The following is a 21701-nucleotide window of genomic DNA, read 5'->3' as shown; positions in this document are numbered from 1 at the left end:
TTTACTACTTACGACAGCGGGAGAGGGAGTGGATGGGTAAAGATCTCGTCTTGTTCTGCATTATTTTTCATTTAGTCCAAGGGAAAGTCTCACCTGGAAGACTGGGGTATTATTTGATCACATTTTAAGGGAAGGATAGGTTCTGGCTACTTTTAGGACTTCATCACAGGAGTTGGGTCAGGTGGGCTGTGTGGTGAGGAGGAACATACTAGGAAGGAAAGGCCTAATGAAGCTGAGGTAGAAGGAGAGGTGCTGCTGAGTGGACCAGGTTTTTGGAACCAGCAGTTCTACGGTAGTGGAGGAAGATAAAATGATGGGGAGATTTGCCCTGATTCTTTTTCCCTGTTCTCAACAGTATTGCTGATTCTTCTACTGTATACCACACCTCATGTAGTAGAAGTGAAAATCTCAAGTGGGAGGATATTTTCAGGCAGCATCAGTTTTGAGTGGGGTTGGAAACAAAGGAGAGAAGGTAAATCGGCCCTGGAAGTGGAGAAATGTCCCTGTGGACAGAGGGTCGGGGTGTGCTCTTTAGATGTAAGAGCATTCCCAAATTAGGGACTACCTTATATTAAGTGACCTCATATTTGGGGTGCTCTGAATTGCTGCCAGTGATGGCGTTAGCACCAAAGATCGCTTCCTCTCTCAAAAGGGCAAGAATTCATAGACTCTGGCGTCCATAGAGAAGTAGACAAGCCTCCAGAAGACGCTTATGGAAGCTGTATTCAGGTCTTTACCATTTCCAGATTTTTCTGATGCAGTCACGGTTATGTGTGAGAGAAAGGCATAGGAGGAGGAGGTGCCCAACAGGTGCTTACAGGAGGGGAGGAAAGCTTTACTCTCCCTTACATCCTCCACTGAGTGTACCCTTTGTTTCTGTGCATCTGTCCTGTGGCCATCCAAGAAGGTGTTTTCTTACCGCATGAGAAATTGACTCTGAGAGAAGCCAGGAAGCTTCCCTTGTGCTCCAGTCTGTGGTATAGACTGAAAGAGGGGTATTTTTTCCTTCCAGGTCCCACCCTATACTTTCAGTGCTATATATGCTCATTAGGGCAACACTGCTTTTCTGGATGGAGGAGCTTTGCTGAACAGCAGTGTTGGAAAATGGGTAATGTTTTCTAAATAATTGTTACCTAATCTTTAGCCACACTTAACGTATTTAAATAAGTGGAGATCCTCCTGGTCAGATTTTTCTCTTCCCTCTACATCTATCAGTTGTTGATGTCAGCTAAAGATAGAGAGGCTCTCAGACCATTGTTTATCAAGAATGGGGTCAGAGGGCCACCTGCATTAGAACAACCTGGGGTAAAGGGTGATTTGTAGCTCATAATGTAGATTCCTGGACCCCGTTCCAATTGGATTCCTTGACAATCAGGCCTAGAAATCTGTTTGAGAAACATAGATACCCCAGGTGATTCCGATGAATACAGACATGAGTTCTGAAAGAATGAGGGCAAGGACTTGTCTGGTTTGTACATTGTGCAACCCCCAGCACCAAGAACGGTGCCTGACACATACATGTGTGCACTACTAGTTTGTTGAGTGGGTGAGTTCTTCCACCCAGTTTTCCGCTGCTTGTCTGCTATTGGTTAGGGAATCTTGTTATAATTTAATTTTAAGAAAATAATATATCTTCAGTGACAGGTTAGGAGTTCTCCTTTATGTAAATTATTTGAAATTTAGAAAGTTAAAGTGATCCTTTTTTTGCATTGCCGTTGAAAAATATTTTATTTCTGGTGCAGAGTCACATAAAGGCTAAATAACTATATGTTGGATTCATTTTCAGGCATGGTCCAAATAAAGTTACTTGAAAGATGAGGAGCTTTTATTGTTACATTGACCTTCATATTTAAACTACTTTGAAAGATTAATTCTTAAAGTTCTGTTAGCTAAGATGAGACTATTTAGAAATGTAAGGTGGTTTTATTTGTGCCTATGTGTGATTTTGAATTCTGCTCTTCACCCCCTGCCATGAATAAAAATGTCTGCTTTCTAAAAATATTCCTAATTGAAATACCCTGGGTCCCAAAGGGGGTTAAATTGTGAGCAAACAATAGGAATGGATTGTGGTCTCTCATGAAGTTTGAGGTGAACATGTTTCTCTCTCCTTAGTATTTATTTTTTAAGAGACTGAAAATATCACCCCAAGCCTTTTGAGCCCTTTTTATTTTATTTTATTTTATATTTGTACTAAGCTGACATCTGAGTGTTCACTGTTTTTGAGTATATTTAGCTACTGTGTTCTCATTTTTTGTGTGTTTTGTTTTATTTTTAAATCAACTGAAAATGACCTTGTTCTTGCTGAGTGATTTTTTTCCCACCAGCCCCACTCCCTACTTAATGGTTTTAGAGAAGTATGTTGTAGGATAGGAATGGCTGGCATATTCTTTCAAGAGACTTATATGCTACCTCCTTGAGAAAAAAAGACTGATGTTATAATTATATTGTTTCCAATGTAACAGTGTTTTCTGATGAAGGTAAGCAGGCACAAATGGAAATATGGTTATAGATTTTTTTTTTTTTTTTTTTTTTGAGGCAGGGTCTCACTCTATCACCCAGGTGGAGTACAGTGTCGTCCTGAATAGCTGGGACTACAAACGCGCACCACCATGCCCAGCTTTTCTTTTTTTTTTTTTTTTTGTCAAGACAAGGTTGCCATGTTGCCCAGGCTGGGCTTGAACTCCTCATCTTAAGCCATCTGCCTGCCTCAGTCTCCCAAAGTATGGGGATTATAGGCCACACCGCACCTGGCCTGGTTATAGGTTATTTTTTAAAAGTCATCTAACAAATACTATTTGAGTGCCTTCGTGGTGCCGGATGGGATGCCAGGCTCTGGGATACAGACATGAATGATACATCTTCTGAATTAATAAGTTTATATTCTCTTTGGGAAGTTGGACAACTAGCTGTTAATGATAAAGAGTGGCAAATATGTGGGAGGTATTGCTGCATGCAGTGAGAGCACAAAAAATACAAGTAAAACCAGAACTAAGCTGTAAAGGATTTAGAGTTGATTAGGGTGGGGAAGAATGTTGCAAGCAGCAGATTAAAGTGATTTGTAGGTGTGTAAACTTTGGTATATTCTAGTAATGTCAAGTGGTTATGGGTAATATTTATATCAGGTGGTAGGGCATGAATAATGTTACCTATGCTAAGAATGTTTCATGTAGCAAAGTGTTGAAATTTTAATAAAAGCAGTGATTTTTATCAGTCAACCAAAATTTTAAAACATGTTGTTTGCTTTAAAACTCAACACATTTTAAAATTTTGGTTTAGTAATAAGAATCATGCAACTTAAAGGATATAAGGGAGAATTTTAAGAAATATCAAGTAATATTTCTTTTGGTGATTTTAACTTAAATTCTTCCGTTGTTTGCTCAATACTTACATGCTGATTTACTGCTGTATTTTTCTGGAATTTGTATGTGTGTCTGTAGTTTGTACTTGGAAGTGATTACTGGTACTTGAAAAGACTGAGTTCTGCCATAATCTCATGAACTTAGCTGCATTTTCTGGAGAGCTTTTATATTAGAAAAGAAACCTTTACTGTTTTCATTTACAGTCTTAGGCAGTAGGTTTATAGAAAATCCTGTAAACACACCAAATGAAGCAGAATTTCAGGAATCCTGAAGCATGAACTAGGAGACTAAAATTAGATGTTGTATGTTTAGATAGTTTTTAGGTAGATCATTCAAAATTGTAGTTAGATCACTTGTCGAGGTCAGCATTATTCTTCATTATACCCCAAATCTTTATGACATGATCTTTTTATATGTATTTGCCAGTTTGTTTTTGTTAATTTGAGCTGAAATAGACCAAAATCAATTCACATTTACTTCAAAAAAAAAAAAAAAAAACAAACAAAACTGAATTGTAAACAGCCTTTTGGCAAAAGATAAAGACTAGTAAAATAGAAAAAAGAGATAAGAACTTATTCACTTTTAAAGAAGCAATTATGAGACATTCTCATTTTATACATATGTACAGGTTGCAGTTCTGTATTGTACAATATTTTCTATTGTTTTGTTCTTGATTTTATTCCTGAATTGCTCCACAGAATTTTTTATGTGTTTAACACACAGCTTATGTGTTTATATATGTATGTGTGTGTGTATACTTTTTCTATTGACATTTAGAAGCTTTAAGGATCTGTCTAGCTGTATCTGTTTGGTCCATGTGTTTGTGCATGGAGTCTTGGACTTAATGACATTTTAATCCATTGTATTTTCCAGGTGTTCATGATTTATTTTTTGTTTCCATCTTTTGACCATGACCATTTGTTTCTTGGATACTGTGCATAATAACATAGACTTTTATGGATAGAAAATCTAAATGGCATAAATCGCGTCCTCTCTTTCCATCTGATCTGCTTTGGGATGGCCTTTATTTGATCTGAGCTATTGATACTTCCTCCTTTCCAGGACTTCCACCACCAGTGACCACTATTCGACATCTGGCCCACTCTCAGTCATCCTCCTGCTTATGCTTGTCCCCTCCTTGAAGGCTTCCCACTGCATGTAGGACAAAGGTCAGATTTTGTAACAGGTCAGGCCTGGTCTTCATAGTCTGGGATCCACTAATTTTTGGTCTCAGTCTCATCCCTTGGAGGATTACCTCTGTCCTTCGCAAGCTCTGTGCTCCAGACTTATATTAAAAGCAAACAAATAAAACTTGGTTTTCAGAAAATGCCTGATTCTCTATTACCACCTGCTTTTGCACCTCCTCTGAGGGTACTTTACTGAGCAAGTAGAATTGGTTGTTCCTTGTTTCTTTATGCTTCATAGAATTTTGTTCATTTAGCAATTATAACTCTTATGAAACTATATTGTTAAGGTTTATGTATTAGTCTCTCCAACTAGACTGAGTTTTGCAAAGAACCTGACGTACTCATTTTTATATCCTTAAGGCTAAGCACAATCCTTGGCATATGGTAGAGAGTCAGTAATCTTTAGAGTGAAGCTACTTAATTTGTCTAGTATTATGAAAGTATGAAAACAGGATAATGTTTAAAAAGAGATATAAATATTTAGATCTGGAAGCTGGGCGCAGTGACTCATGCCTGTAATCCCAGCACTTTGGGCCAAGGTTGGAGGATCACTTAAGGCCAGGAGTTCAAGACCAGCCTGGGCAACATAGTTGAGACCCCCATCTCTACAAAAAATGAAATAACTGGGCATGGTAGCATGCACCTGTAGTCTTAGCTACTTAGGAGGATGAGCCAGGAGGATTGCTTGAGCCCAGGAGGTTGCAGTGAGCTATGATTGCACCACCGCACTCCAGCCTGGGCAACAGAACAAGACCATCTCTAAAAAAGAAAAAAAAATCTTAAATGTGTCTTGGGAAACTAGTTTATAATGACATCCCGAAAGGCATCTGAGGAGGTATTCCAGACTAAAGACAGTTAGAAGTAACTATCTGGGAATCAGATTTTAAGGTGCCATCTGGAACACATTTGGGGCTAGATAAGCCTACATCTATTTTTGAGTATTCCCAGAATTCACTAGATAGACCTATATGTTTATAGTGATTTGCTGAATAGAAATGCATTCTGTTCCAAATAACACCCAGCATAGGCATTAAAAAAAGATCTGGCTGTGGGGAACCTTCACATAAATAGTATCTTAGAATGCTAGCACTTGCCAGTGTTATGAAAGTAATACACAGGTGCTCTTTTGTTCAGATATATCATTACTGTGATGTTGATTATTTGTATAAGAAAATATGAGGCACAATGAGTTCTCACAAATATCTGAAGCCTAGATGAACATTTTGTATGCATTTTTTGAGTTTAGAGATTCAAATCAATATATCCTTGGTATAACATGGTGTATCAGTCTTTGGGCATTGTAGATAAAGGACCTTTCAGTTTGGGTTTAAATACAGAAAACTTTTAGTTTAGTAATTTTAATTTCAAAAGAAACTGTGGTTTTTATTTTTCAGTGTTGAAAATGAGCCCATGAGCACAAGTCAGAAAAAGGAAAATGTACTTTCATCAGAAGCAGTAAAGGTATAGTTTTAAATTAATATTACTTTATATCAAGTAAATATCTTAAATTACTGTTAATTCTTTTAGATTCTATCATCTTATTTTACATTTCAAAAAGAACACTGTATAATTACTTTTTGTGGAAATCCATTCCAGCTTTGTCAGACACTTGCATCGGGAGGTGGGATGGGAGTCTGGACAGGTGGGGAAAGGCTCTGAGAAGGGAATATACAGAGAGGTGTTCTTGGCTTTGCCACTAACCCAATGTGTGATCTTCAGCTGAGGCATTTAACTTCTTTATGTCTTTGTTTGCTAATCTGTAAGTCAGATTACATGACCTCCATGGTCTTTTTCCTAGGAAGTTCTGGGATTTATGAGTTTTCTGAAATGTTGCAAAGTAATAGTGCTTTTGGAGGGTAGAAGTTAATAATCTGTTTCTACATACCATTGCTCTGTGTTAGGTGTGTTTTGGTTAGCTTGCATGCATTCTTGGCTTCTCTAAGAGGACAAGCACAAAAAGTAGATAAACTATACACCTACATAGGGAATTCTCCATGAGTAGTTGAAAATCCTTGAAAATCACTAAACCTTGTGATTCTCTTTTTATTCATAAGCGATTTTCTAGAAATTTGATGTTTCCAATTTCTAGGGATGTGATCACGTTTTGGTAGCTATCCCACAATCATGGCTTTTGGTCCCAGTTGCTTTCTTTTCACATGATTTGTGACAGTCAAGGAGAAACTTTGAATCTTCTGGGAATTTCAGAATAAATTAGCTTGGTCAGTAGAAAGACTAAAATGTCATCTCAATTCTTCAAGACTGATATGGGCACTTTGTAATATTTTTAAAAACTATATAACGCCCAGTGCATTACACATTATAAAGACAAAGTTGTTTTAATTCTTTATTTCTGTCTTCTCCATTATAATAAAAAAAAAATTTATTGAAAGGAAAAAATGAAGATCACCTGACTTTCCTTTCTTCACTCCTTTGTGAGTCTGGCTACCAAATCCTCCTCCTGGTAGTTTTATCATGTATCTCACTTCTCTTCTGCAATCAGTTGCTAGCCAGCCTGCTGGTTTACCATTGTTGGGCTCTGTAGCTGCTGCTGCTTTTTCAGTTTGTACATGCTTTGAGTTTCCCTACTCAAGACTTTCACTTCTAATGCAATAAACGAAGCTTGCCCTTGTGTTGTTTCGTAGGAAGGCTGTTACATCTGAGATCCCAAACTTCCGTTTCTTTGGTTATCAGCTTTTGTCATTCCGTCTCTTAACCCCTTGTTGCCTCTGTACCCACTCTTGACCTTTACCAAACCTTCCTGCTTTCCTTGCTCCCTTTTCTTCTCTTAGTCTCTGCTTCTTTCCCCATTTAGCCTATACCTGATGGTTTATTTTAGCTATACTTTCACCTAAATAAATCTTTAGTGTTAAAACTTGAATAAATTCAGGCTCTTATTTCCAGTAGTGCTGTTTTCCACCTACAGAGGCTCTGAAAGTTACATCTTTGTGGATTCAGTAAATATATTTGGCAAATAGAATAGCTGGGCCCCTATGCTAACAATCTTTTCTGTCCATTCTTAACATCTTGTTTTGAGTGCCGAGGATAATATCATTTTGGCATCTAAGCCCCTAAGTAAATACCATGCAGTCATGAGACTGTTTCTCTTGTGATTTGAAGCCTATAAGCTTACTTATATACGGAAACTGCAGTTATCCCATAATGGAAAGGATACAGTGGCACTTTTCCTGGGGTATCCTGTGCATTTTGGCTCATGCAACTTTTAAAAAAACCTTCTGGAAGCTACTGGTAGGATTTCTTCAACCTAGCCACACAGACCCAGTTGTTCAGGGACTGCTGCTACCAGGCATCATAACAAATATGTATTTTGGTAACATAACCTAAATTTTATAATGCTTTCTGTGATAAGAGAAAAAATGTGCAGTATTTCCCACTTGATCAGAACCATAACAGATTTATGTAAACATAACCTTATATAGTCTTCTTTTTGTATTTGACCTTGAGATACCCAGTGATGATGTCGAAGATTGTTGGTTGCAAGACAAGTTTGAGCTACAAAAATTAATTGTATTTTTAAACAATTTTAGATTATGTTTTATATTAACTTGGGACATCATTAAATTTTTGATCGTTAAAATACCACTTACATGCTACACAAATTTTGCTATTTTGCTAACATCGTTGGCTACTTCTAACATTTACCTCTATTCTACTGGAATACGTATATTATGTTAATAAGGTTTTTATATCTAGCTGGAGATGCTTCCAGAAATTTAGTCCACATTCTATCATTGTCTTGTAGCCTTAAACTCTTTCTTCGTTCACATCTACTTTGTGTTATGCCCTGCTCTCTTCTACCTGTATCAGACAAATATTTATCCCTTTCTCCCTTGTAAGGCTAAATCCCCTTAAGCCCCCACCTTGACTATACCACGTGCAGTGGTATTGGTTCTTCGCTGGCTTCTGATTTGCATCAGGTCTCTGTTTCTCTTTAAATATATAAAATTAAAAACAATTGTTTTATTTTGTGAGTCTGGTTTCCTTTCCTTTTGGTCTGTTATTTTACTTTACTCCTACCTTTTGCCTCATAATTCCTTATGAAAGTCTGTCTTAAGCATTGTTCAGTTCTTAATGCTTTCTGCTCTGATTCCTGTTTCTCTTTTAGTTCCCTCTGACAAGGGAAGCCTGGTACTGTGTCTGGCACGTGTGTCGTGGATGCTGAGTACGTAGTCGCTGATTGAATGAAAGCTATTCCATGAAACCAGTTACATTCATGTTCACCAGTGACCTTTTGCTGACCACATTCAGTAACCTTTCCCTGGTTCTCATTCTATTTAACCAATTGAAACACTTTTTTTCCAAGTCTTTCTCTCCTTTTTAGAAATGTTCTTTGGTTTATTTTTGCTTCTGTGATATTGTCCTTTCTTGGTCCCATCCCTACCTCTGGCTACTTCCTTCAGTTTCAGTCACTGATTTCTTTTGGCTAAATACTTTTTCATGAAGATGTTTCTCAAAATCTTCAGTTCTCCTCAGTGTCAGACCTCTGAAGTAATATCTTCCAATCTTTTGGTGTCATCTTTTGGCTCCTGTGTCTTTACCTGACATCCATCTAGAGCTCCAGACTTGATTATCAATGTTTCCAGACATTTCCCTGTGGATGTCCCTTTGATCTCAAATTCAGTTTCTCCAAAAGCCTTAATATCTTCAGATTTTTTTCAGTTTTTCTGTTTTTATTTTTTCTTGGGCGTGTTAGTGGTGGAAAGTAGGGAGGATTATCTTACTGTTTGGGTGAAGGAAGAGCCCTTGGGCTCAACTTTTCTATTTGAAGATTTTCAAGCAAACTCTTAGTTTTAATCCCATGTCTGACACTACCTTAAGTGGTACCTAGTGTCTTGAAATCCTAAGTCATTTCAGATTGCCTATGTGATGGATTGTTTTGTTCCCCTCAGGTTCAGAGTCCCTTTTTGCAGTCACTTAGGTAGAAGCTTTCTCTGCTCATTGACTATGCATCTGTCTGCTTTTGCCTTCCTAACCTTTTCTGAAATCTCTTGCCTGCTATATCTGGCCGTTTTTGCATTGCTATAAAGAAATACCTGTGGCTGGGTAATTTATAAAGAAAAGAAGTTTCATTGGCTCACAGTTCTGCAGGCTTTACAGAAAGCATGGCACCAACACCTGCTCGGCTTCTGGTGGGAATCATAGCAGAAGGCAAAGAAGGAGCAGACATGTCCCATAGCAAGAGCAGGAGTGAGAGAGAGGGGAAAGCTGCCACGCGCTTCTAAACAACCAGATCTCACGAGAACTCACTCACTATTGCAAGGACAGCACAAAGCCATCCATGAGGGTTCTGCGCGCATGACCCAGACACCTCCCGCCAGGCCCCTCCTCCAACACTGAGGATTATATGTCAGTGTGAGGGAGCAAACATTCAAACTGTATCACCAGTTATATCTGTTCTCTTCTTGTCTTTGTACTTATAACTAAAAACAACAACAAAATAACACACCCTTGCTGGCTGGGCGTGGTGGCTCACGCCTGTAATCCCAGCACTTTGGGAGGCCAAGGCAGGCAGATCACAAGGTCAGGAGATCGAGACCATCCTGGCTAATACGATGAAACCCCATCTCTACTAAAAATACAAAAAATGAGATGGGCGTGGTGGCGGGCGCCTGTAGTCCCAGCTACTTGGGAGGCTGAGACAGGAGAATGGTGTGAACCTGGGAGGTGGAGCTTGCAGTGAGCCGAGATTGCGCCACTGCACTCTAGCCTGGGTGACAGAGCAAAACTCCATCTCAAAAAAAAAAAAAAAAAAAAAGTCTGCCATGTATATTCTATACAGAATGACAAATCCAAGGAGCTGAATATTTCCATTTCTTAAATTTCATTTGAGTAAATCCTACTTGTTTAAGTGTATTTTGCAAAAAAGACAAAAAAAAAAACCAAAAAAAATCTTTTTGGTGTCATTTTAGAGTATTTAGTTCAAAAGAAAAAAATCAATGTATATATTCTATCCACAGTGTTAAACAGAATTTGTATCCCTTTGTATATAGTTGAAAAAAGCAAATCTCAAATTAAGTCACTTGACACAACTCCCACTGGTAATGAACAGAGGCAAGAGAATTTAGAGAGAATGATTCTTCCCATTCGTGTAGTGAATTTATAAGCCATATTCATAAACTTCATTTATCAAAGAAATCCTATTAAAACATAAAAAGAACTATGGCAGTAAGTCTTTTTCCAGAAATGAACCATGAGCTAAATAAGATTATTATATCTGGACCACAGGTTGTAGATTCTCCAACCCAGTCCTCAATACATTGATGATTATTATGCGTATTCTCCATAGCTTGGCATCTGCCTTATATAAAATCTACCACTGGTCCCATTTTAGGAGTGGTGCTCATGACTAATCAGACAACTTTGGTGAAGGATTTACCATCTTTTAAGAGGAAGTATTTGGTGTATGCCTGTGATATTCCTGTAAATAAAATGAAATTAATAAGTATCAACTTAATGCACATCAGTATCAGATATTTATGACACATAACACTTATTTCTAATAAGTAAATCACTTACTACAAAGAACCAGATTTTTTGTTGCCACTGTTTAATAATTGACATGTAGAAATAGAAGAATTGTAGCTCAAGAATATTTCACTGAGGAAGAGTGATCACTAATTGTTCTTTACATTAACGCCTGTATTTAGAATACAGAATTATGTAGTAATTTTAAATATATGCATCTGTTCATATTTTGATTTTATGTAGCTCCTCTTTCCTTATTAGGTTTTCAAGTCTTTCTCAGTGAGAGTAAAATGGTAGTCGAATTTAAATGGGTTAAATGTTGTCTTGATTAGAGGGAAATTACTGAACCGATTTTTAAAATATTTATGGCTTTAGTGTATGCTTCCTATCTTTGTTTGTTTGTTGTTGTTGTTGTTGTTTTGAGATGGAGTCTCGCTCTGTCGCCCAGGCTGGAGTGAGTGCAGTGGTGCGATCTCGGCTCACTGAAATCTTTACCTCCCAGGTTCAAACGATTCTCTTGCCTCACCCTCCTGAATAGCTAGGACTACAGGCATGTGCCACCATGCTCGGCTAATTTTTTGTATTTTTAGTAGAGATGGGGTTTCACTGTGTTAGCCAGGATGGTCTGGATCTGCTGACCTTGTGATCTACCCACCTCGGCCTCCCAAAGTGCTGAGATTGCAAGCACGAGCCACTACACCCAGCCTGTTTGTTTTCTAACAGACAGGTCTTGATATGTCCAGCTGACCTCAAACTCCTGGGCTCAAGCAATTCGCTCACCTCAGTCTCCTGAGTAGCTGGGACTACAGACAGGCATACACCATTGCTCCCAGTGCTTGCTGTCTTTTTTTCTTAGTAATGAAAATAGTTGTAGCAATATCATGTCAGTTTAACGTACAGATTTTTATAGGTCTCTTTTTCAAACATAAGAGTGCCCCCACCCCAACAATAATTGTACTTGCAACCCCGCATATAAATAGATTACAGCAAAGTTTTCCCTGTTGATGTTGGGAATGATTTGCCTGGAGCTTCACAGTCAGCCACTGTTCTCTGCGCCTGCCATTCCTGGCACCTCCTTGGAACAGTTTTGAAATTACATGTGTAATGATGGAAAGAACACAGTCTTTGTAACCAGATATGCCTGGACTTAAATCCTAGATCTTCCAGGTGGTAGCTTGGTAACTTTGGGAATGTATTTAACCTCTCTGAATTCTGGTTTATTGATCTGCAGTAGGGTGGGTCCTTATTTCACAGAGGTGGTTTAGAATTAACTGAGATAACATGTTAAGTATTGTACAATGCCTGACACAGAGAAGGTACTTGGTAAAATGATTGCCTTCTTGCCATATAGTCTGGCTAAAACTTAGAGATACTGTGAATCTTTGCTTGAAAATGGTGGTGATTTATTCTGGGTGAATAGTATAGAAGGCAGATATTTGAAATATTGATTCTGCATGACGTTTGAGAAGAAGGTATGTACAAGAAGGCATACCATATTCAACTTTAGCTGGAAGTCAAAATCTTGCCTGTTGATTGCTTCTGAAAAAAATAGTGAGTGCTATTGGAGTGCCCGAAATGGAAAATGCGCTGTGTGTTACTGCGCTATCCAGATGACCAAATGGACTGCCAGGGCTTAAGCCTATCATTGTGGCTGATGATAGTTTGAGGACTTGACATCTTGTAGTTAATGAATTGATTGTGTTGTAAGGTATCTGGTTTGATTTGCAGTCACTTCAACTATGGAATACCTGGAATGGTCCTACATTGTGGTATGAGGGAGTATCTTATCAAAATGGAAACCGAATATGAAGGGTCATGTATGTACTCTAGATTTTTATGAGAAAATTTGCCTTTACAGGTGTCAGATACTGATTCTGGAACACAAGAGTAAGCCCCAGTAAGCTCTCAGAGAATCAAAAGCATTTATTATTCTGGTCCAGTGCTTTTGCTGAAATATTTATGTCGTAAAAGGAGGGAATGGCTTTCCTCCCATTCCTTTTCTTGTTCCTTTCTCTTCTCTCTTTATATACCTGCCCTGGGTGATTTGATTTCTGCCTGCATCTTGGCCAATGACTAGCTCATATATGCTCCTTTAGCCCAGCATATATCCTGAGCTTCAGGGTGATAAAGCCTGCTATTTCATGGACCTCTCCGCTCAGCTAAAGTTTGACATACTCAAAGGTGAATTCATTTTATTTTAGCTTTCTGCTATTTCTAGAAGTACCACCACACTACCCAATCTTGACACCTGGGAATGAGTCTAGTATTTTATCCCCCTTCCCATTGAACTAAGGCCCATCAACAGCCCTTGTTCATAGCCATACCCATGATATTGTATAACTCATACTTTTCTTATTTAGATCAGCAATTTCACCCATATTTTTTTCTCTGATACATGTGAGAGGTAACTGTTTTGGGTCACCTGTGGTTAAGGGTACTTATTTTAATAGTACGTGTAACTACATCTCTTTATCAAAAATTGTATGTATTTGAAAAGAGTGAAAGTAACACCCCAGATATAACTTTGATTCTATACCAGAACATTTTTAGAAGGTAAAATTTTAGCTTTTAAAATAATCTTAGTAATAAGTTATTAATTACATCTTAGAATTGATCATAACACTGATGTGTGATGATATAAGACTTGCAAATAGCTTATTGTTTTAAGCCATAACCAACTGCATTCAGGCAAAGTAGTTGCCCACCTACCTTACCTGTTGTCATTTTCTAGTGAAAAGAATAATTCTGTGATAACGATCTAATGTTATCTTTTTTTTTTTTTTTTTTGAGGCGGAGTCTTGCTCTGTCGCCCGGACTGGAGTGCAGTGGCCAGATCTCAGCTCACTGCAAGCTCCGCCTCCTGGGTTTACGCCATTCTCCTGCCTCAGCCTCCCGAGTAGCTGGGACTACAGGTGCCCGCCACCTCGCCCGGCTAGTTTTTGTATTTTTAGTAGAGACGGGGTTTCACGGTGTTAGCCAGGATGGTCTCGATCTCCTGACCTCGTGATCCGCCTGTCTCGGCCTCCCAAAGTGCTGGGATTACAGGCTTGAGCCACTGCGCCCGGCCTAATGTTATCTTTGAAGCAAAATTATTTTAACAATAGGAGTATAAATAATTCATCTTTACAACTTAACATTAGTTGTAAAATCCATTTATTGAAAAATATTGACATGAATATGTATCAGTACTCACTAAGGAGTTAATCAGACAACCCACCACAACGAAATTGTTTATAAAGGTACTGATTTTGATTTAAGATTTTAGCATCAGCCTGTAATCCCAGCACATTGGGAGGCTGAGGCGGGTAGATCACTTGAGATCGGGAAATGGAGACCAGCCTGACCAACATGGTGAAACCCTGTCTCTATTAAAAATACAAAAATTAGATGGACGTGGTGGGCATGTGCCTGTAATCCCATTTACCTGGGAGGCTGAGGTAGAAGAATGGCTTGAATCTGGGAGGTGTAGGTTTTGGTGAGCTGAGATTGTACCACTGCACTCCAGCCTGGGCGACAGAGCGAGACTCTGTCTCAAAAAAAAAAAAAAAAGAAAGGCTTTATTCTCAAAATTGGGAATTTCAAGTATTGGTGGTGGAATTTTCAACTTTTGGCAAAATTTCCAAGTAATATGTGGCAGCCAGATGTCTTAGTAGAACATTAACTAGAAATATTTTATAAGGAGCGGGTTTTAGTTTATGAATGCCAAATTTTAGTTACCGTTAATAACTTCAGTAATAGTCCTACTCATGATGAAAGTATGTAAGGTTATTGTTTACCTACACCCTGTGGTGTCAAGGAAGACATAGGATGTTTGGGATATACACTGGAAGAACATAAATGTAATTTCCATCCTGAAAAACTTGAACTATAGAAGGAATTTTCCAGGCAAAGAGAGCAAGGGATAAGTCCCAGCAGTGGGAATAGCATTATGCAAAGATATACAGTAGTGTGAGAGAGAGAAAGGTAGGGAGGGAGAGAGGAAGGAGGAGATAGTGAATAGTAATGCTTATGAAGACAGTAGACATTGTAAGCATTGTGAGTGGTAAGAGATGAAACTGGAGAAAGCCATGGGTGCTAGATCCACCAAGACCTTGAAGGCAATGCCAGGGAGCTTGGATTTTATCCTGATGACAATGCTCAGCCATTGGAGGGCTTTAAGAATGATCATATTTGGCTTCTAGAAGATTGCTCTGGTTTTTGTCTGGAGAATAGAGTGGGAGATAACAGATATAGAAGCAACAAATCCAGTTAGGCCACTGATAACACTATTCTAGGGGTGAGGTTATGGTGATGGTGTCCTGATGTTTTCTCTGGCTTTAACAAGTGGGAATTTTAAACTTGATAGAAGAAGGAAGAAAGGAGACACAGCATAGCCAAGTTCAGTTTGGAATGTTTTGAGTTTGAGGTCCAGTGAAGCATCCAGGTATGGAGATAGATGTCTGGTTGATAGTTTAGGAGTCTGAGCTGGGTATACAAATCTGAGGATCATCATCTGAATATTTGAGTCTGTGGGCAAGGGATTTCTTAAGAGCATGAAGGAAAAACTGATATAGGCTGGAAATTGGAGGAGCATGTTATATGCAGAATGGCTACAAGAAGTGAATGTGAAAGAGATGAAGAGAGTATTCAGAGAGTAAGAAGGGAAACCTCAGAGTGATGCTGTGGAATCTAAAGGAAGAATGGTTTTCAGGAAGAGATTCCGTCTCACATTCTGCAGACACGTCATATAAGATCAGGACAGAAGAATAGTCCATTGGCTTGATTAGTCATTAGAATGGTGCCTCTGAAAGGTCATGGTTAGGATTACTGGGGAGGCAGCCCAATTGTTGGGACTTAAGAAGTGATTGGGAGCAAAGGGAAAGAAATGGGGAGGATTGGTAACTCCTTTCTAAGGAGGTTAGTAATGAGGACAGAGGAGAAGGCAGTCTCTGGATATACTTTTGAATGGTGGAAGCTCACAGAAGGGCCAGATCAGCAACTGAGGTTCCTGAGGGACACCAAGGATGATGAACTGGTGCTCTGGCGAAGGAATTAGCTTTGGGAGGTGGAATTCTTTCTCCTTTTTGCAAGGGTCAGTGAAGGAAGTGGGCTAGATGCTGCTGCTGCTGTTGCTGCTATGGCTGTTGTGATGCAGGTAGAGAAGAGGTGAAGTCAGGACTGTGAGGGAGTGTCTCTCTGAAAAAACAAGGCTTTCTGAGCTCTTCTGAAATCCTCTTTCTGATACTCTTCTGAGCAAGTGAATGGGATAGTTGAGGGGATGGCTAAAAGGATGCGAGAACGGTTTGAAATAGCTGCTGTGAAAAATGGGAAAAGGTTGCAGACTGATTTTAAGCTGAGGCTGTAAATCATGAATGATTGGCACCTTGAATCTGTATAGCTCTGCATATCCCTGCAGAGTTTTTAAGTGAGACTCAGTCACCTATTTGGAAAAGAGAAATCTGGAGTTTTCTGGATAGGGGTGACCAAGGAACAAAAGAAAGAGGCTTTGAGGTAATTGGCCATATTTGAGATCTGGATAGAGAAGATAGGAACATTTTTTGGAACTGAAAGGGACAGAGTAAGAATCAGGGCAGAAGCTGTGATGAGGCAGGAGAACTGGTGTGATGGGTACACCTAGGACAATTGGGTAAGGGAGCTGAAAAGATGAGCAGGTGTGAACGCAGGGGAATGCCTGAGATGCAGAGTCCGAAGCAATGCAGTTATGGGTCAGGACAAGGGCGAGGGCTAGCCAAAGGGCAGGGAAGTGGGGAGTGGAAGTGGAGGGCATTGGAGTTGAGAGTGCCAAGGAACCCAGGTGGGGTGGGGAGTCAGGGTGGTCTAAAGGGTTGTACTTGGTATGCACAGTGAAGCCAAAGCCTGTGGTAGAAAGGAGGACCAAGCCAGGTGCTAGAGACAGTAAAGGAAGAATTACTTGGCCATTCCATGTTTTCTACTCAGATGCTTTGAAAAAATTGACAGATAATCATACATATCCATGCTGTACTGAGTGATATTTTTGATACACATATATAATGTGTAATTATAAAATCAGGGTAATTAGCATATCCATAACCTGAAACGTATCATTTCCTAGGAAGACTCAATTTTTTTTCTTTTAGCTATTTGAAAATACACAATAAATAATTGTTAACTGTAGTTACCCTAAAGTGCTATATAACTCTAGAATTTATTCCTTCTATCTAGCTTTAATTCTGTATCCATTAATCAACCTCTTTTTATCTCCCTCTCCTCTACCCTTGCCAACCTCTAGTAACCACCATTCTACCTCTATGAGACCAAATGTTTCAGCTTCCATATGTGAATGAGACCATGCAGTATTTCTTTCTCCGCCTGACTTATTTCATTTCACATAGTGTCCTCCAGGATCATCTACATTGCTGCGAATGATGGAGTTTCATTCTTTTTTTACGGCTGAATAGTATTTCATTGTGTGTACATAAACCACATTTTCTTTTTCCGTTTGTCTGTTGATGGACACTTAGGTTAATTCCATACTTGGCTGTTGTAAATAGTGCTGCAATAAACATGGGTGTGCAGATATGTCTTTGACATACTGATTTCCTTTTCCTTAGATGTATATTTAGAAGTGGGATTGCCGGATCCCAGGGTAGTTTATTTTTGGTTTTTGGAGCAACCTCCATACTGTTTTCCATAATGATTGTACCAATTTATATTGCCACCAACGGTGTATAACAGTTCCCTTTTCGCTACATACTTACCAGCATTTGTTACTTTTTGTCTTTGTGATAATAGCCATTCTAACTGGGGTGTGATATCTCATTGTGGTTTTGAAGTGCATTTCCTGGATAATTAGCAATGTTGAACATATTTCGTGTACTTGTTGACTATTTGTGTGTCATCTTTGATAAATGTCCATTCAGATTAATTGCCCATTTTTATTTCTTCAAATTATTTGAATAGTTTGGGAGCACAGGTGGTGTTTGGTTATGTGGATAAGTTCTTTAGTGGTGATTTCTGAGATTTTGGTATACCCATCCCTCAAGCAGTGTATACTGTACCCAATATGTAGTATTTTATCCCTCATTCCCCTCTCACCCTTCCCTTCAAGTCTCCAGAGTCCATTATTATCATTCTTATGCCTTTGCATCCTCTTAGCTTAGCTTTCACTTGTAAGTGAGAACATATGATGTTTGGTTTTCCATTCCTGAGTTACTTCACTTAGAATAATGGTCACCAACTCCATCCAAATTGCTGCGAATGCCATTATTTCATTCCTTTTTCTGGCTGAGTAGTATTCTACGGTATGTGTACACACAGACACACACACATATAATACACGCACAAACACACACACATAATACTCACACAAACACACACACACACGCATTTTCTTTATCCACTTGTTGGTCGATGGGCATTTAGGCTGGTTCCATTTTTTTGCAATTGCGAATTGTGCTGCTATAAACATGTGAGCACAGGTGACTTTTTCATATAATAACTTCTCTTCCTCTGGGTAAATACCCAGTTGTGGGATTGCTGGATAAAATGGTAGATCTTCTTTTAGTTCTTTAAGGAATCTCTGTACTATTTTCCATAGTGATTGTACTAGTTTACAATCCCACCAGCAGTGTAAAAGTGTTCTCCTTTCACCACATCCATGTCAACATCTATGATTTTTTGATTTTTTAGTTATGGTCATGTTTGCCGTAATTAAATATTGTGGTATCGCAATTGTGGTTTTAATTTGCATTTCCCTGATAATTAGTGATGTTGAGCATTTTTTCATGTTTGTTGGCCATTTGTATATCTTCTTTTGAGAATTGTCTATTCATGTGCTTAGCTTACTTTTTGATGGGATTATCTGTTTTTTTTTTTTTTTTCTTGCTGATTTGTTTGGATTCCTTAGAGATTTCGGATATTAATCCTTTGTCAGATGCACAGTTTGTGAAGATTTTCTCCCACTCTGTGGGTTATCTGTTTGCTGATTATTTCTTTTGCTGTACAGAAGTTTTTTAGTTTAATTAGGTCTCATGCATTTATCTTTGTTTTTGTTAGATTTGCTTTTGGGTTCTTGGTGATGAATTCTCTGCCTAAGCCAATGTCTGGAAGAGTTTTATGGATGTTACATTCTAGAATTATTATGGTTGCAGATATTAGATTTAAGTCTTTGATCCATCTTGAGTTGATTTTTGTATAAGGTGAGAGATGAGGATCCAGTTTCATTCTTTGACATGTGGCTTGCCAATTATCTCAGCACAATTTGTTGAATAGGCTGTCCTTTCCCCACTTTATTTTTGTATGCTTTGTTGAAGATCAGTTGGCTGTAAGTATTTGTCTTTGTTTCTGGGTTCTCTATTCTGTTCCTTTGGTCAACATACCAGTACTGTGCTGTTTTGGTAACTATAGCCTTGTAGTGTAGCTTGAAGTCAAGTGAAGTGATGCCTCCAGATTTGTTTTTTTGTTGTTGTTTATTTTTTGCTTAGTCTTGCTTTGGCTGTGTGGGCTTTTTTTTGTTCCATATGAATTTTAGGATTTTTTTTTCTAGTCCTATGAAGAATGATGATGGTATTTTGATGGGAATTGCATTAAATCTGTAGATTACTTTTGGCAGTGTGGTCGTTTTCATAATATTCTACCCATCCATGAGCATGGGATGTGTTTCCATTTGTTGGTGTCATTGATGATTTCTTTCAGCAGTGTTTTGTAGTTTTCTTTGTAGAGATCTTTCACCTCCTTTGTTAGGTATACTCCTAAGTATTTTCTTTTCTTTTTTTTTTTTTTTGCAGCTGTTGTAAAATGTATTGAGTTCTTGATTTGTTTCTCAGTTTGGTCGTTGTTGGGGTATAGCAGTGCTCCTGATTTGTATACATTGATTTTTTTATCCTGAAATTTTCCTGAATTCATGTATCAGATGTAGGAGCTTTTTGGATGAGTCTTCAGGGTTCTCTAGAAACACGATCATATCATCAGCCAACAGAGACAGTTTGGCTTCCTGTTTACCAATTTGGAGCCTTTATTTCTTTCCCTTGTTTGATTGCTCTGACTAGGACTTCCAGCACTATATTGAATAAGAGTAGTAAGAGTGCCATTCTTGTCTTGTTCTAGATCTTAGAGGAAAAACTTTTAACTTTTCAACATTTACTATGATGTTACCTGTGGATTTGTCATATGTGGCCGTTATTTCATTGAGGTACATTCCTTATATACACCTGTTTGTTGAGAGTTTTTATCAAGAAAGGATATTGAATTTTAATAAATGTTTTTCTGTCTCAGATGATCAAAAGGTTTTTATCCTTCATTCTGTTGATGTAATGTTTCTTGCGTTGTATATGTTGAACTGTCTTTGCATCATTGGGATAAATTCCACTTAATAATGATATATAATCTTTTTTATGTGCTTTTGGATTAATTTTGCTAGTATTTTATTGAAGATTTTTGCATCTTGTTATTCTAGGATAATGGCCTGTAGTTTTCTTTTGTGTGTGTTTGTGTGTCCATATCTGGTTCTGGTATCAGGGTAATGATGGCCTTGCATGGCCTTGCATGATGAATTTTTGAAGAATTCTGTCTCCTTCAGTTTTTTGAAATAGTTTGAAAATAATTGGTGTTCTTTAACAGTTTAATAGAATTTAGCTGTGAGGCTGTGTAGTCTTGGACTTTTCTTTGTTGGGAGACTTTTTATTACTTATTCAACCTTGGTACTAGTTACTGGTCTGTTCAGGTTTTCTATTTTTTCTTGCTTCAATTTTGGTAGATTGTATATGTCTAGGAACGTATTCATTTCCTCTAGGTTTTTTTTTTTATTTGTTGGTATATCATCATTCATAAAAATTTCTCATGAGCCTTTGTATTATGGTGGTATCAGTCATGTCTCCTTTTTCAATTCTGATTTTACTTGGGTCTTTTTTCTTAGTCTAACTGATGGTTTGTTAATTTTGTTTTTATAAAAAACTGACTTTATGTTTCATTGCTCTTTTGTATTATACTTTAGTCTGAATGTCATTTATTTCTGCTCTGATTATTGTTTTCTTCTAATTTGGGAGTCGGCTTATTCTTGCTTTGCTAGTTTTTTGAGGTGTACTGTTAGGTTGTTTATTTGAAATAATTTTTTTATGTTGATGTTGCTATCAGCTTCCCTCTTCTGCTTTTGCTGTATCCTGTAGGTTTTTGTGTATTGTGTTTCTACTTTCATTTGTCGAAACAAATGTTTTAATTATCTTCTTTTTTCATTGGTCATTCAGGAGCATGTTGTTTAATTTCCATGTATTTGTACAGTTTCCAAAATTTCTTTTGTTATTGATTTCTAGTTTTGTTCCATTGTGGTTAGAAAAAATACTGGCTATGATTTTGATTTTTTAAAAAATATGTTGAGACTTAATTTGTGGCCTGAAATATGATGTGTTGTGAAGAATATTCCATTTGCTGGTGAGAAAAATGTGTATTCTATAGCTGTTAGATGAAATGTTGTATAAATGTTTGTTAGGTCTATAGTGAAATTTAATCTGCTATTTCCTTAAGTGTTGTTTTTTTTTTTTTTTTTTGGTCTAGATATGTCCAAAGTTGAGAGTGGGATTTTGAAGTTCCCAGCTATTATTATATTGGGATCTATCCCATTGGATCCAATACTATTTGCTTTATATATCTGGGTGTTCCTGTCTTGAGTGCATGTATATTTACAGTTGTAACATCCTCTTGTTGACTGGGTCCCTTT

At 38.0% G+C, this 21701-nt stretch overlaps 1 protein-coding gene across 1 annotated transcript in view; it reads left to right on the top strand.

Moving 5' to 3' along the window:
- CRYBG3 (crystallin beta-gamma domain containing 3) overlaps nt 1-21701 on the top strand; it is a 125229-nt gene that overhangs the window by 15400 nt on the left and 88128 nt on the right. Inside the window, exon 2 of the mRNA XM_033211535.1 lies at nt 5941-6007. Coding sequence (XP_033067426.1) covers nt 5941-6007 — 67 coding nt within the window. The remainder of the gene's footprint in view (nt 1-5940; nt 6008-21701) is intronic.

Source organism: Trachypithecus francoisi, unplaced genomic scaffold (genome assembly GCF_009764315.1).
Source record: "Trachypithecus francoisi isolate TF-2019V2 unplaced genomic scaffold, Tfra_2.0 Lachesis_group0, whole genome shotgun sequence".
NCBI classification, from domain to species: domain Eukaryota; kingdom Metazoa; phylum Chordata; class Mammalia; order Primates; family Cercopithecidae; genus Trachypithecus; species Trachypithecus francoisi.
This window is presented reverse-complemented; position numbering and strand designations above follow the sequence as displayed.